At 34.7% G+C, this 17457-nt stretch overlaps 1 protein-coding gene across 4 annotated transcripts in view; it reads right to left on the bottom strand.

Annotated features, from left to right (window-relative positions):
* CPED1 (cadherin like and PC-esterase domain containing 1) overlaps positions 1 to 17457 on the bottom strand; it is a 307276-nt gene that overhangs the window by 216202 nt on the left and 73617 nt on the right. For all 4 annotated transcript variants that reach the window (XM_037733240.1, XM_017513874.2, XM_017513876.2 and 1 more), the window contains one exon: positions 8118 to 8193. In XM_037733240.1, the coding sequence (XP_037589168.1) occupies positions 8118 to 8193 (76 nt within the window). The remainder of the gene's footprint in view (positions 1 to 8117; positions 8194 to 17457) is intronic.

Raw genomic sequence — 17457 nt, 5'->3', positions numbered from 1 at the left:
CAAGAGAGAATGAGAGCCAAGTAAAAGGGGAAACCCCTTATAAAACCATCAGATCTCATGAGACTTATTTACTACTATGAGAACAATATGGGGGAAAATGCCCCCATGATTCAATTTTCTCCTACTGGGTCCCTCCCACAACATGTCAGAATTATGGGAGCTATAAATCAAGATGAGATTTGGGTGGGAACACAGCCAAACCATATCACCTGGGATATGGGCAGAGCTCCTACAGTGCTATAATCTTTTTTTTTTTTAATTGCATTTTAGGTTCTGGGGTACATATGAAGAACATGCATGATTGTTGCACAGGTACACACATGACACTGTGATTTGCTGCCTTCCTCCCCATCACCTGTATCTGGCATTTCTCCCCACGCTATCTCTCCCCAACTCCCCACCCCCACTGTCCCTCCCCTATTTCCCACCCCCGACAGAACTTAGTGTGTGATGCTCCTCTCCCTGTGTCCATGTGTTCTCATTGTTCAACACCCACCTATGAGTGTCCCTACAAAGGACATGAACTCATCGTTTTTTGATGGCTGCATAATATTCCATGGTGTATATGTGCCACATTTTCCCTGTCCAGTCTATCATCAACAGGCATTTTGGTTTGTTCCAGGTCTTTGCTATTGTGAACAGTGCTGAAATGAACATTCATGTGCATGTGTCCTTATAGTAGAATGATTTATAATCCTTTGGATATATACCCAGTTTTTTATATATATATATGCGTATATATATATATATGTACATATATATATAAATATACATATATATATAAATGATAATATATATTATATATGATATATATTAATTTCATATATATATTACATATAATATATAATATATTTAATATGTAAAATATATATTATATATTAAATTAAAATTTAATATATAATATATATTATATATTTTATTAGATTATATATATATATTCATTTTAAAACCACTATGTTCAATTCGGGAGAAATGCTACTGTGATCTGCCATGTGACTTTTCTTAAGCCTATGGTTAACTGACAAATTCATGCTCTATTTCTCAGTGTCTAATTTGTCTATCTCAACTGATGACTGGAAAAAACTCTAGGGAGGCTTTCTTTTACAAACCATATCTCAACCAACAGCACATTCTGTTGGCTTTTCTTTTAAAATGCATCTTGATATGGAGGTGCAGCATTCCTCTACCCATACTGAATTGAACAGAGCATTAGGAACTACAATATAGTTTCATCAGCCTTGGAATGCACGGAAATTTCTCCTAGATTCTTCTATGCTATAAATGCTGGGAATAGTTCTTAACATTTTTTGGTATGAATATTTCTAAGTATTTTAGAGGGTAATTGAGTGAGGCTATTTCAGCAGCCACTAGCCAAGTTTTCTTGGTGGTGGTGGTGGTCGAACTGACAATTTCAGAATTAGTGTGATTTATTTTTTCTATTTTAGTAAGTGAGGAAAGCATCCTAGGGGGAGAGAACAGCAACACTGTGTGATTTACTCCCATTTTGTGTGTGTGTAGGAAAAGAGAAATCAGACTATAGAATTGGTGGGTGGCTTTAGCACTGGTGTGAAAGAATGTTCCAAGTGTTTTTATCTCAGCTGACAGATCAAATGGTCCAGGCTTGGTAGCAAAGAATTTATGATTTTAAAAATGACTGTTGGACTTGGGGAAAGTGACAGAATTAAGAGTACCAAAAATGTCCTCTGAGTTTCCAAGGCTGCTGGTGTTGAAGGAATGAGGAAGCCCAAAAGGATGGGATTGTAAACTGGTAAATAAATTTGAGCTTTCGGAGATAGAATTGTGGGTAATACATGTTACTGAGCAGGGCTACGGAGGTGGGAGGCTGAAGCTGAAGAGAAATAAGGTCATGGATAAACTCAAAGAGCTATGAGGTTAGGTTGATGATATTAAAGATCATCTTTACAGATGTTGAATCTGACAAGAATGATTACAGATTTGAAGTGGAGAGGAATAAATTAACCGAAGTGATAAGTTTCTTATCATATATGTTGTATGAGCCAGGCATGGTGGCCCACTCCTGTGGTCTCAGCCACTTGGGAGGTGGAGGCAGAAGGATCACTTGAATCCAGGAGTTTAAGGCCAGCCTAGCCAATATAATAAGACCTTGTATCAAAAGAAATAATTTTAAAAAAGAGTTAAATGGTTCAAAAGTTAGTAGATGATAGTAAGAAAAAGTAGCAAAGATATGTTGAAAATCCCTGCCAATACCAGAGAGGAAAGTTTTAGCAGAAAACCCGGCTTCATTGTCATCCTTGGCTAGAAAAATTTCTGTTTTGTAAGGGAAAATGGAAGGTAAAGTTACTAAGGGCTAAGGGAATGTGCTGAAGGAAAGGAGTATAGGAGAGCATGTGAATAAGGAAGTGGGGGAAGGACTGGAACACTGGATGGGATTTGAATCATAATGGTTACTGAATTTCACATGGATAAGAAACATGAGGCAATTTATCCAGAGGTTTCCAAACTTGCTGAAAGAGGTCTCAGTGAAGCCACTTGCCCTTGCCTTGCACTTTTCCTCTGTCGTCAACTCTTTTCTTATTGGAGACCAAATGGCTTTTGTTAAAGTCTCTACATTTGATGGCAGGCCAAATACTGAAAAGGTGCAGGTTATCTGGCTTCTAAACCTTCTGAATTTGTTATGAAATTTGTTGTGTCACATGCCAAAGCCCTGTGAGCATCTGGGCTTGTGGTTCCTATTCTAGATAAAATCTGTCCCTGGATCATGTCGGAACAACAGAGTTGGTTATCTGGGCTGTACTGTTTCAGTCCCTAGACAGACTTGTGTGAGCAGATCTAATAAACTAAATTTAGTTGTTTATGAAATGGTGGAAGAAAGATCACTCTGGCTACAGCCTGGGTAATGGAATGGACTGGATTATTTAGGAGCAAGAAAGGAAGTGAGAAGAATATGAGAGAATGCCAATTTGGACTAGGCTGGTCATGGTAGAGATGAAGAAAAGTGGATGAATTTGGTAAGCTGTGGGGATGGATGGCTTACTGAAGAATTAAATGGGAATTTGAATGCACTTCCAGAAATTCTACCAATTAGAAATTCATTGGGTTTGCAAGCTGCTTTTATAAAAATGCAAATACATCTAAGAGGCTTACAACTGGGGTGAGGGTATAATTTAGTCTGAATTAGTTCCATCAGCTTACTTTCTGCTATCACCTAGCTGAAGTCAGTCATACTAAAGAGATGATAATTTTACCTGGGGATGGAATGTTTTGCATAAGGAATATAATCATGTTGGGGACAGAGGTGTGATTCTTTGTAATGACAGAAGCATCAAGAAGTCCACAGAATGCACAGAGAGTGGGTATCAGGATTTGAGAACACAGAGAACAAGCAAACTTAAATCTTCTCTGAAAGTTTGCTTAGAATATTAGACCTGGAATATTAAGAACAATCATCAGTGCTACCTAAAATAAAAAACTATTATTGGTCAATGTTTAAAAGTTATTTTAATTATATTATTTTGAAGATATATTTTATATTTGGTAGTAAATACTATCTATAATTTTTAAAGCTCCATCTTGTTTTTGATACAACAAAAGGTATTATCTTTTACCCATTATTTTCCATTTTCTTTACATACTCACATGTTAATTTTCAAATGAGGACATAAATCCTAACATGTTTAAAACACTATCTTTGAATACAAGTCCAGGTATATTTCAAGCTTCACATGAAGGTCAGTGCTCAGAGCTAAGATAAAACTGGAAAGAATGAGTTATGGCCAAAAATTGGGCACACTTTTAACCAGGACTTTTTGGATGGTGAGCTGTACTAAAAAGAACAAAAACAACAAATCACAGCCCAAGCAAAACAGTTCTCTTATGTTCTATTTTATACTCGTCTTCCAAATATGGGGGAGAAAATCCCTTTTATCAAAATAAGCAAACTTAATAAAAAGCAACAAAAAACATTAGCAACAAATTTGGGCCAACTAAAAACTATGGAACTTTTTTTTCAGAAGGCAAAGCATTAAATGGCAAGATAAAAATAAATCTTTGTGCTAGCCGGTAAAAATTCCGTGGATGTGTGCTCTTCAATGCGAGTCACAAGTCTAATGTCAGGTACAGTCTGGCTATGAAATGGAACAGACTGTGTTAGCCTTACATGCTGTCTCCAATCACTCCTCTGCATCTAGCCAACACTCTGTCCCGCCTCATTTGCAAGAGTCCCAGCCACATTTACCAGCATGATCATTTCTCCTTTCTTAGCATTTCTGTCTCTACCTACTACTGAAGATAAGTCTTTGACAAGTCTATATGGGGAAAATGCACAGCAGAATCATGGGATCTTAGCATTATTGATCATTGCCAAACTTTGTATTTTTAGAGATAAGAAAACCGAAGTACAACTAGGTTTTAAATCTTGCTCAGAGTCATACAATGACTAAGCCTCAGAGCTAGGACTTGTTAGGTAATCCTCTCTGAAATTGCTGGAGACACTGCTCTATGTATCTTTTATATTTCTGCACATTTTGCAAACAGAGGCCCTGAACACATTTGTTCTGAACTAGCTTTTCAAAGATATTTATATAGTGGAAAGCCTTGAAAAATAGAGATGATGCTTCACTCCAGAGCAAAGGAAGGTTTATTTTTTGTCCAGTATAACAAATATAATGTCTCCCTCTGGGGCAAAGTGTAGGCATACTCACTGCATATTATTAAAGATTCAAACTTCCTAAGCTCGGGGTTCCTTTCTTGAAATGCAAACCACCAAGTATAGTTGATTGGTTTTAGGACGGCCCCCTCTCCCCACTGCCCAGCTATGGATACCAAAATCCATGGGTGCTCAAATTCCTGATATTAAATGGTGTAGTATTTGCATATAATCCATGGATCCTTCCTGTATATTTTAAATCATCTTTCGATTACTTATAATACCTAATACAATGGCTGCACATCACTTAATTCCCATGGATTCAGTGTGATATTTAGCATGCAGCAAATTCAAGTTTTGTTTTTTGGAATTTTGTGAGATTATTTTTCCTAATACTTGTATCCATGGTTGGTTGAATCCACAGATATGCAACCCACAGACACGGAGGGCCAACAGGCTTCAGTGAATGGGTACATGTGCTGATAGTTGGCTCACCATTATTGCTGTAAATAAAAAAAGACATTGGTCTCTGACCCAGGAATCTATATCTTCTGCCATGAAACTGTGGCAGGTTGATCTGTGACCTTGTGAGAGGGGCTAAAATCTTAGACCCTTCACAGTTTTTGACCAAAGGATAAAATCTTAGTGACAATTTATCATGTAAAGGGAGAAAATATTAGGTGTTGTGAGGCCTTTTGCCTCTAGATTTTTGGCTGTTTGATTTTTCTAATTCAGGGTAATCTAATTACCATTTTTTGGGCATTATGTGTTAGGACTAATATATAACATTGTTTATTCAAATTAAGTTATACATACACACATATACAATCTACCTGAATTTTAAAATTAAACCTATGACATGGGTCTTCTTAACCCCACTTTGTGTATTAGAAAAAACAGAAAAAACAAAACACTCTTAAGTCACATAGCGAATAGGTGGCAGAGCTAAAATCTCTGGTTTCAAAATTTGTGTGTTTTTAACTGCCAAATGAAACATAGCTTAAAATTACACAGGACACTTTGGCTTTAAATATAATGTCAGATTCTATAGTGTTATGTTTAGTTTTACTATTGTACTTTTACAATCATATCCTATATTTAGGTAATGAAATGTTGTTACCTAATCTGCATTCAATATTAAATATTCAGTACTCATGATAAATAAAATGTTAATTTTGTGAATATTGAGTTTATTATATGTGGTATTTTTATAGCAACGCTCTACAAAGTAAAGTTGCAGTTTATAAAACTTAGGTCAGAAAATAATTCTGTAGACACTTCTTTAAAGCTACACATGTAAGAAAATTTTCTTCATCTAGAGAAAGATAACATGATGGTAGAAATAATTCCACTTAAAAGGTTGTATATTCTGTGAAACTATATTGCTAGTCACAAAGATAAATAGAAAATTAAAACACTAGACAGATTATGGAAAGAACTACAAATTCCTAAATCTTATAAATATTCTTGAGAATAAAAAATGTTTGAAGCATAAGAAGATAGAAAATACCTCTTAGTTTTATAGAAGCAAAATGTAAAATATAAACTTATATAAGAATTACTTGGGAACTTTTTAAAAAAACTGGTAATCTATTTCTGACCATAAACAGCTTTTCATTTTTATGATTTTATTCTGCTAAGTACAAAGCTAAAGAAACTTAATGTTCTGAATCAACAATTCTGAAATGTAAATAGCAACAAAGAAAAATATATTTTTAAATCTGTAGGATCTGGTAAAAATGTAAAAAATAATTTCTCCAGATTTCCTTTACTAAGGAATTTCTGGATATTTTTAATATTTTATTAATCAAAATAATTATTTTAATTGCTTCTCCCCAAAATATTACTTTTTTAAGACAACTAAAAAATTGTCCAGCCAAAATTTACAAAAAAACAAAAACCTCAGCTTATATAGTAAGTTACAATTTTTATATAAAACAATAACTACAGAAGCAAATTTACATATTTACATTAGACATGTGTCTTAAATTGAAAGTTGAATTATGATTTATTATTTTATTTTAATTCTCAGTAAATGACAGTAGATGACTATAATCTTTACAGTGGGACAGGCCAGTGTGGCTTATGTTTGGAGTGAGAGCAGAAATCCCAATAGAAAAGCTGATGGATTAAGATAGATTAGTTTCTTGATTCAACTAGGAGACAAATTAATACAAAACAAAATTAAAGGTATGCAGATCTAAGCTTTAATTTTGCAGTAAAGAACTTTCTGGGGGCATAAACTATTAAACATTAAATGGGTTTTAAAGAAGAAATTTGAGGAACCCTTTCACTGATGGTTTTTAAAGTAGGCTATCATTTTATCTATGAGGGCTCATATACCTTCCGATTTTTTGTATTTTTATATTTTGTATATATAAATAAATATATAAATATATAGATAACATAAACATATATATAATTGCACTTTAGGTTCTGGGGTACATGTGCAGAACATGCAGGATTGCTGCATAGGTGCATACATGACAATGTTATTTGCTGCCTCCATCCCCCCATCACCTATATCTGGCATTTCTCCCCATGTTATCCCTCCCCAACCTCGCTACTCCCCACTGTCCAGTGTGTGATGCTCCCCTCCCTGTGTCCATGTGTTCTCACTGCTCAACACCCGCCTATGAGTGAGAACATGAGGTGTTTGATTTTGTGTTCTTGTGTCAGTTTGCTGAGAATGATGGTTTCTAGATTCATCATGTCGCTACAAAGGACACAAACTCATTGTTTTTTTTATGGCTGTATAGTATTCCATGGTGTATATGTGCCACATTTTCCTTGTCCAGTCTAACATCAATGGGCATTTGGGTTGGTTCCAGGTCTTTGCTATTGTAAATAGTGCCACAATGAACATAGGCATGCATGTGTCTTTATAATAAGATGATTAATAATCCTTTGGATGTATACCCAGTAATGGGACTGCTGGGTCAAATGGAATTTCTATTTCTAGGTCCTTGACTCTAGGAACCTATAAGGAAACTGAAGATGGTAATTTTTGTCCCAAATTCCTAACATAGTTAAAACACAGAATTTATTCATTCAGTGTCCTGTATTAAACACACAGAAAAATTGAGAGGATTCCGGAAAGGAGAAACAGATTTTTAGGATCAGAATAATTTAATTATAAAGAAATATATACTTTGGGGGAAAAAACAAAGTATTATATAACTAAGAACTACTGTAATTATTACTTTTAAAATAAAGCAGCATTATTTTAAAAACAAATGGAAAGGAGAATAAGAAATATTTTCATCTGGCAAATCAGAAGGCAAAACTAAAAGAACACCAATGTTATGGTTGTATTCCTCACTGTAGGTCTTTCCATTGGCAAAGCCTGTGAACTGTGGCAGATCTGTGGTTGTGGAATTGATAGACAAAGGAGCCACAGATGCTGATCTGAGACTGTGTTAGCTGGTGTCTGCTGAGGAAGCCTGAATATCTCACATGTTTAAGCATAAGGAAGCAAATGAAAGATTACCTGGGAATCTTCTAACTATTTGACATAATCCTTCCTTTCTGCAAAGTGGCTGCTGTATTTCTGGTAATATATTTGCCTGAAAGGAATGAAAAAGATTCTAGTGAGTGAGGCATTCATGAATGCTAAAGCAAAACCAAGCAAACACACACACACAAAAAAAAACAGAAAGTATAGATATGATGCATTGTATAAACCACCACCAACTCACCTTCAAATCTCTGCAAGTCACCATGCAAATCCAGAATAATGAAGTAGCTTATTTGATAACATAAAACTAAAACTTGCCTGTAGGAAGCTTCAAAATATTTGGGACAACTTTTGAAAACCCTTTCATATTTTGAAGCCGTGATATTTGCTAGATATAAAAAGAAATACTTGTGGCTAATATAGTAACACAAATAACTTGATGTTTAGTGGTAATTCAGTGTTAAACCTATACCAAAATTTCATAAACAGTATTAAGGGCATTATTGTTTCTAAATATAAAACCCAGTCACCCACAAAACTTCAACCAAAACTTGTTTCTAGAAAGCTTTGTAAATATCAAAAATTCAAATATACGAATTTGAAAATATTATAAGGGAAAAGATACAGACAACTTTAATTCTTCCCTTCTCTCATGAATTTACAGATTGATTAACTAACATCATCCACTTAATCCCCAAACTAAAACCCAATATGAGAAAACCTTCTTAAAGCCAACAGAAAGAGATCAGTATAAAGTAGCCTGAAAATCAGATTCATTTTTGAGACATTATTGATTACTTTCAAATTAACACTCTAATCTAATAAAGTATTGCAGTTTCTCCACTATGTTCTGCTGGCATGACTTGTTAGAAAGAACCCAGGTGCAGTTGGAGAAGTGAGGCAACTAGAAACAGGGGTGGTAGCCCGCTTCTGGCATTTAAGAGAATCATAACTTGCTCTTTTCTTTTTTTTTTTTTCAGTTTCTTCACTTACAAAATAAAGCATTCAGAACTTTTGATCTCTAGCTCCAATTATGCTCTAAGATTTTTACCAAATCAATAAGATACAGTTCTAAAAATTGATTCACTTAAAGTGCTTGGGAAGAGTGCATCGACAAAATCGTTCCCAGTCTTTGCTACCTTATTAACCCTGTTCATGTGTTCAGCAAACTTTCTTTTCCCCAATATTAGCTATAAGAAAGACAAACTTCAGCCCAGATCCTGTATGAATGAGGCCAAGCTTCAGCAGAACCCACTGTTATCATTCTGCACCAGTGGCATTGCTAAACACTACATTGTAACAGTCCACAAGGACACCTAAGTGTGTATTCATCCTTTTTCATGCTGCTGATGAGGACATACTTGAGATTGTGTAATTTATATAAAAAGAAGAAGTGTTTGTTTGTTTCTTTGTTTTGAGAAGGAGTCTCGCTCTGTTGCCCAGGCAGGAGTGAAGTGGCATGATCTCGGCTCACTGCAAACTTCACCTCCCAGGTTCAAGCAATTCTCTGCTTCAGCCTCCCAAGTAGCTAGGATTACAGGTGCCTGACACCACGCCTGGCTAATTTTTGTATTTTTAGTAGAGATGATGTTTCACCACCTTGGCCAGGCTGGTCTTGAACTCCTGACCTCTTGATCCACCCACCTTGGCCTCCCAAAGTGCTGGAATTATAGAAGAAGAGATTTAATGGACTCACAGTTCCACGTGGCTGGGGAGGCCTCACAATTATGGCAGAAAGTGAAAGTCATATCTTGGTGGCAGACAAGAGGATGAGAGCCAAGTGAAAGGGGAAAGAAATCCCTTTATAAAATTATCAAATCTCATGAGACTTATTCACTACCACGAGAATAGTATGGAGGAAACTGTCCCCATGATTCAATTATCTCCCACTGGGTCCCTCCAACAACATGTGGGAATTATGGGAGCTACAATTCAAGACGAGATTTGGGTGGGGATATAGCCAAACCATATCAAAGTTGACAACCCTTACATTCACTTGCACTGAGAATTGAGAAAAGGCTGTAAGTGCAGCACACTTTCAATCTCAAGGTTGTCTTGGTTTCTCAAATCCAAAATTGAGAAATCTCAGGAACTAAATGTAGAAAAAGAAGAGTTTTCATGAAAACCTGAATTATTCAATTTAGAATTTAAGAAGGCCTGGAGGGAACAGACTGCAAAAGTATAAAGAACCCATAATAGAGATAATTTTTTGTTTTTTGTTTTTAAGTTCAGAAAGCATCCTTCTAAATTAGTCTGTGAAAAGCTTCAAAAATCAGTGAAATTGAGCCATTTTCCCTAAATAGGGCAAAATCATTCAGTTGCTGGTAAATTAATAGAATCTTTAACAATATGACTCAGGAAGAAAATCAGCATTGGGTAAGCAGCGTTTAAGTTTTGGACTGACTCAGGTCCATTGCTAACCTTGTCTTTACCAACAAAGCACTTCAAAAACTTAGAGCCAAGCCAAGGGAAGCAATTGTTCTATCCTTCTGCCTTCTATTTTCCTACCACCCACACAATGACTTCTCCCTGTGTTCCTTCCTTCAAAGTGCAGCTTTAGAATCGATAGCGTGGCTGATAACATAACCGTAGTGACATGTGACACCAGAAATATCGCCTCTATTCTACTCTGGAACTGAGCACCAAACTAAGTAGTTAAACTGAGTAAAGTAACAGAGCAAAGAAGGAAAAACATTCAAGGGTCATGTGTCATACAGCTGTGGTAACTCAACTATATTACACAGATTATAAGTTTTTAATTGTTAAACCCAGCAATACTCTTATTTTTACTTTTATATGTATCATAAAATATATAAGATTTGCATCATTATTAAGTGGAACATCATCAAAGAAGTTTTAATTTGGATTAGCTGACTTTTATATGATGAACTTCTCCAGCCTAACACTGCAATAATTATTTTTTAATGGACTTTATTTCTTAGAGCTGTTTTGGGTTTATAGCAAAATTAAGCAGAAGTTACAGAGATTTCCCATCTACTCCCTGCCCCAACACATGCAGAGCCGCCTCCATTATTAACATCCCCCACTAGAGTGGGCCATGTGTTATACTTGATGAACCTACACTGATACATCATTATCCAAATCATCATTTGTCATTAATACCAATCTTGTATTAGGTTTGAATGTCTTACATACAATATGCATCTATGTGTATGTGTGTATACTTATACACAGACTTATTTTTCTTTATTTAGCACATCCTTTCATATCTTTGAAAGGATTACAATGCACAGATAAAAGGATAATAACATTTAAACCCTATGATATTTCTATGAGGTTAAGTTTCGAAAAAGGGAATATGCGTTTTAAAAGATTTCTATCCCAATATATATTTCCCAATCCCTATTTGTGATAATCTGCATCTAAATTGTTTCTATTACATATTGTCAGAAGCAAAAGTTAAAAAAAAATTCTTTGAGACAGTCTATTAATAGGAAAATTATAATATTAATTATAACCATTTATGTAGTGCTTATAAATAAAAAAACTAAATCTATAGTAATTTATTAGAGAGAACAGACACCTGAATTTGAACTATTTATAAAGCATAAGAAAACACTGGAGGGGGAAGGAATTGATTTTTTGATTATTCCTGAACATTGAGAGTGACAGACACATCATGTTGTATTTTAGAGAAATGCTCTTTTTCCTCATATCTGTAGAGATGTTCATGCCTTTATTTGAACAAAAATTAGAACTTCTCCCAAAGCTGTTCATTGTCATCCAAAATGAAAAGAATTAATGACAAGAAATTAGGAGAACCAGCTAATCAAAGGAAAAAATCTTTTTTCTCCCTATGTCTCTCAAGTGCAATTATCATTCCACCAAATTCATCTGAAAATTCCCAGGGATGCTTTAAAATAATAGCCACTTTGGTAGTTCTCAGTGCTCCAAGTACTAAAAACAGCATCCCAGCTTTAGGGACTGCCAATTATACAACAATTTAGAGCTAGAAATCGGTCTCTCTGCTTTTGAAACACGGGCACCTCACCTGCCCACTTGAGGTGAGACAGCCCCAATTACTAAATTAGTGTTACCCCAAATAATGGACCTCACTTCACTTTTATCATCACACAGACTAACAGGGTTTTAAATTCATGTTACTATTCTGCTGACTGGGAAGAGTCCTGGTGGTTTATTTTCAATAACAGATCTTATGACCATTTTCTTTAAGCACTAAAATTATAAAGCTCTAATGTGATTAGTAATCCTAATTTGAGCCACTGTCCTCTCTTTGTTCATTTACAAGGTTATTGACAATTCTACAACATCTCCAACAAATTTGAAACAACTTCTGTTTTGAATATCTATGCTGTTTACATAATAGTCATGGTTCATAAAGCTTTAAATTATTCTTGCTAGAGAGTGACAGTTATCTATATGTATTATTTAGAATTTGTGTTTCCTTAAGAATACTCATTAGGTTATGCTCCAAGTGCTTTGCCTAAATATTTACTTCAAAAGGTGTTATTGACATGATTAAGAAAACATAAAATTGAAAGGAGAGTGCCTAAGTTTGAATCTTGGTTGCTTTATTAGCTAGGAGGTCTTAGACAAGTTTTATAACCTCTCTGTGCCTCAGTCTCCTCATCTGTAAATAATGGACGTAAATGAACACATAAGCAGTTAGGATGGTGCCTGGCAAACAGAAAGGAGACACAAGTGTGAGCTATTATTATTTGCCATTTATACCTTTAAAATATCTTCTGGATCTGGCCACATATCACCACCCCATTGCTACTCTGCTAGCCCACGTCACTCTCATCTCAGACCTATATTATTACAAAAATTAGTCTCCCTGTTTTAGTCTTTCCTTGCTGGATAGCTTATTTCAACAAAAACAATCAAGGCAATTCTGTAAAAATGCAAATGCACTGATGTCATTTGTCATCTGTGTGCTCAAAATTGTTCAATTACTCCCCACATGCCAAGAGTAAAGGCCCACAGTCCTTACCAGGGTTCTCATGGCCCCATCACTGAGCTTCACAGCTCCAGGTACCTCTCTGCTCTCACCTCCTGCTACGTTCACTCTACTTCAGCCGCAGGGAACTCCTTATGTCCCTCAGACAAACAAGACTTTCTCCCTTTATTGTAGGCCTATGGTTCCTCTCCTCTGAGTCTCAGTAGATTTACCCCAGACACTGGCATGGGGAGCACCCTGTCTTCCAGGCAAATGTCACTTTCTTGGTGATCTTAAACCCAATTCTCCAATATTTTGTCTCCTTGCTTTACTTTTCTCCTTAGTGCTTTTTACCATCTATCATATTATTACTTAGTAATTATTTTCCTCCTTTCTACCCATAAATGGTCTAACCTTCCAAGAATAGATATTTTTGTTGGCATTGTTAATTGCTATTTTCCCAGAACCTAAAATAAAGCTTAATAAATATGTTTAATAAATAATTGTAGAAACAGTGAAGGGATAGATGAATAAATAAATGTATGAATAAATGAATGAGTCAATAAAATCAATAATAAAATTACTGAGACATTCTGCAGGTCAAGCCTCTCTGGCTTTTTGTAGCCTTCATCTTGATAAATGGTATTTGTCTAAATTTAGTGTAAAGCCATCACCCTAAGTGAATTGAGGTAGAAACAGAAAATCACATACCACATGTTCTCACTTATAAGTGGGAGCTAAACATTGGGCGCTCGTGGACATAAAGATGACAACAAGAGAAATTGCAGACTTCTAGAGAAGTGGGGGACAAGGGTTGAAAAGGTAACTGTTAGGTACTATGCTCAGTACCTGGGGGACAGGATCAATCATACTCCAAATCTCAGCATCATACAATATACCTAGGTAACAAAACTAAACATGTACTGCTGAATCTAAAAGAAAAGATGAAATTCTTTAAAAAGATAGAAATTTTATATTTCAAATAGCTAGCAGAGAGAACTTGAAATGTTTTCATCACACAGAAATAATAAATACTCAAGGTGATGAGTAGCCTACTCTGACTTGATTATTGCACATATTATTCATGAAACAAAATATCACATGTACCTCATAAATAAGTTCAAATATGATGTATGAATTCTTTTAAAGTGAAGCTGGTATCAAGAAAATTAGAAAGCAATCCAAGAGGTTTAACTCATGATGAACAGCAGTTCCAGAGAGCAGAAAGAGGAAGGGGAATGGAGAAATGACTTTAAAAATAATATAAGAGCATATCCCAGAGAAGATTTGAAAACTTAAATGGTAAATGTTATTGATGCTTTCATTGTCACTATTTTAGCTAAAGTTTTATAAGAATTAGGAGAACACGGTAAAGAGTAAAAAGGGGATGCGGAGCGAGAATGGAAAAGATACTGAGTGCGGGATAAATGTTTTAGGGCTATCTGCTAAAGCAGTAATTCACAACTCACATACTTAAATGAATAGAAAATAATGATATTGCCTCATCCAACTGCTAAATCAATTCAACTAAGATTGTTTTTTGTTGCTTTTTGCTTTTTTAAAAAATAAGAATCAGCAGAATAAACCTATTTTAAGTAGGGGATTGCCCTTTCTTAAAACAGTATTTTTCCTGATGGTAGAATTAACATACATGTATGATAGAATAATTAAATATAAAGAGGAAAACAATAATTACTTATAATTTTTCCAACAGAAATAAATACTATTCCTAACATTTTAGTTATTCAGTATTTTTCTACACATATTAAAAAACACAGTTTGGATTTGGAACGTATAAACTGTTTTCTGATTTGCTTTTTTTACTCCTATTATGAGCATTTCCATGTGATTAATCATGAATTAATATCATGAGTTCCATGTGCATTATTTAGTTTTCCAGAATACTTATTTTGGTTCCAATTTTTTACTATTATAAATAACATCATTAGTATAATCTTTGTTCAATCCTCTGACCAGAAAGAATAATATGTAAATTCTGAGAAATAGAATTATAGATAAAACACATTGAAAATTTTGATTTTTTGTTTCTATTTTTGGTTTCTTCTATTTTGAAATATTCAGGAAGTGAGTGTATTTCTATCCATTTCTGAGAGAAACTGTATTTTCTAACAGCTTCCGAAACATCTCTATAAAAACAATTGTCTTTAAATAAATGTGCTTTATAGGCTTTACTGCTCAAGTCATTCACTAAAACAAAATGTTGACTGGGCATGGTAGCTCATGCCTGTAATCCCAGCACTTTGGGAAGCCAAGGTGGGAGGATCACAAGTCAGGAGTTCAAGACCAGCCTGGCCAATGTAGTGAAACACCGTCTCTACTAAAAATACAAAAATTAGCCAGCCATAGTGGTGCATGCCTGTAGTCCCAGCTACCCAGGAGGCTGAGGCAGGAGAATCTCTTGAACCTGGGAGGCAGAGGTTGCAGTGAGCTGAGATTGCACCACTGCAACTCCAGTCTGGTGACAGAGACTTCATCTCAAAAAAAAATAAGCCAAGTGTTGACTATGGACCTTGTGATCATCAGAGAATAAAGTGAATCTTTACTAGCAACAACAGAAAAACTGAACTACATGAACATATAATTATATATATATTTATATAATTATATATATTTTTTATAATATATATTTTTATAATTTAAAATATAATTTTTATATTTTTTATAATATATTTTTATAATTTAAAATATAATTATATTTTTACACATATAATTATATTTTATGTCACACCTGTAATTCATGTTAGTGTTTGTGTAATATACCCACATTCAGTGTAATTAACTATTATGATAGCTATGTAAATACTGCTTCACAATCAGGTAAAAGTATGAAATAAATGATATGCTTATGGAAAGATTAAAAAAGTTAACAGTGTAAAGGTAACCTTGAAGGCAAGAAATTTCTCATGTGTGACTTTTTCTATTTTTTAAATAAAAGGAACTCCAACTTGCCATATTTATAGAAAAGTTGGGCAGCTTCATAAAATTAAAACAATTAAAAAATTTTTAAATTTAAAACAGTTTTAAAAGTTTCTTAAACATATATTTACCATATGAATCACCCTCAAGAGAGAAAACTTATATTCATACGGTCATACAGAAACCTGCATGCAAATGTTTATGACAAGTGTTATTCATTGTGGATAAATGGAACATAAACTGGAACAAACCCAGGTGTCTTTTAACTTCTGAATTAACAAACAGACTGTGGTACATCCATAAAATGGAAACTTATTCAGCAATAAAAAGGAATAAAGTAGTAATTGACACAACAGGAATGAATCTTAAATGAGTTTGCTAAGGTGAAATAAGCCAGACCCCAAATGCTACAAATTATGATTCTAGTTATATGACCTTCTATTTAAAAAAAAAATAGAGACAGAAAATAAGTCAGTGATTGTTAAGGGTAGGGATCACAGGAGGGGCTGAGTTCACAGATGCAGCACAAGTGAATTTTGGAGCTAATAAGACCATTTTGCCATCACTTGGGGTGGGGATGGATACATAACTCTATGCATGTGTCAAAAGGGGCTATAAACTACAAAGAATGAATTTTACTATATGTAAATTTAAAAAAAAAAAACTCAACCCTGATTTGCAGTGGGAGTGGAAGGTAGGGACTCAAATAATATACAAATTCCTGCAAATGACCCTAACTCTATTGCTAATGAGTGACATAGACACACTGAAGGGAGGGAGGAGTAAAGATACATCCTAACTTCAGAAAACAATATTTTGACTAAATATTATTAGACAAAAAGACCACACACAAAACTTTCACTTTTATAAGTAAATTTGTTTCTCACAGGGGTATAGGTTAACAATTCTGAAGTGAATATATGGGTATGCTAGAGTTAAACAAATAGGGAAATATGATGTAAATGAGATCCAATTTTCTTACTGTCTGAGAAAGAAGTTACAAATGAGGACAGCAGAAGGCTATGATAAACCTTGTGGTGGTGGATGGCAAACAGGGGCATGATAAGAATCAGATTTTTAATATGTATTTAGAGAGACAGTTACAGAAATAAGTACAAGTGTATTACTTGCATGGGTTAGTATACATACAGACATTTCCAAGCTCTCTCTGCTGAGAGAGCTCAAACTCAGTGACATCCTAATAGCAATGGGCACACCTAGTACCCAGATCTTTGTTTTTAAATATCATTCTGCAATAACAGGAATGGGGTTCCTGAATAAATGGTTAATTCTAGCCTGGGACAGGAAAAATGCAAGATGAATTTAGAGTATCTCATGATGCTAAAAAGTAAAGAAGTGTCCAGGGAAAGAAAAACACATGACATGTCAAAAGGGCCAGGAGCCAACATGAGAAAGGTCTCAATGACCAAAGCTGGAACAATTTGAGCAACAACAAAAAAATTAATAACAATAGTACTGGTTTATAACCCATAGGATACAATAAATATCCATTAG

This window comes from Cebus imitator, unplaced genomic scaffold, assembly GCF_001604975.1.
Source record: "Cebus imitator isolate Cc_AM_T3 unplaced genomic scaffold, Cebus_imitator-1.0 Scaffold508, whole genome shotgun sequence".
NCBI classification, from domain to species: Eukaryota; Metazoa; Chordata; class Mammalia; order Primates; family Cebidae; genus Cebus; species Cebus imitator.
Note: the sequence above shows the minus strand (reverse complement) of the source record. Positions and strands in the feature narration are given on the sequence as shown.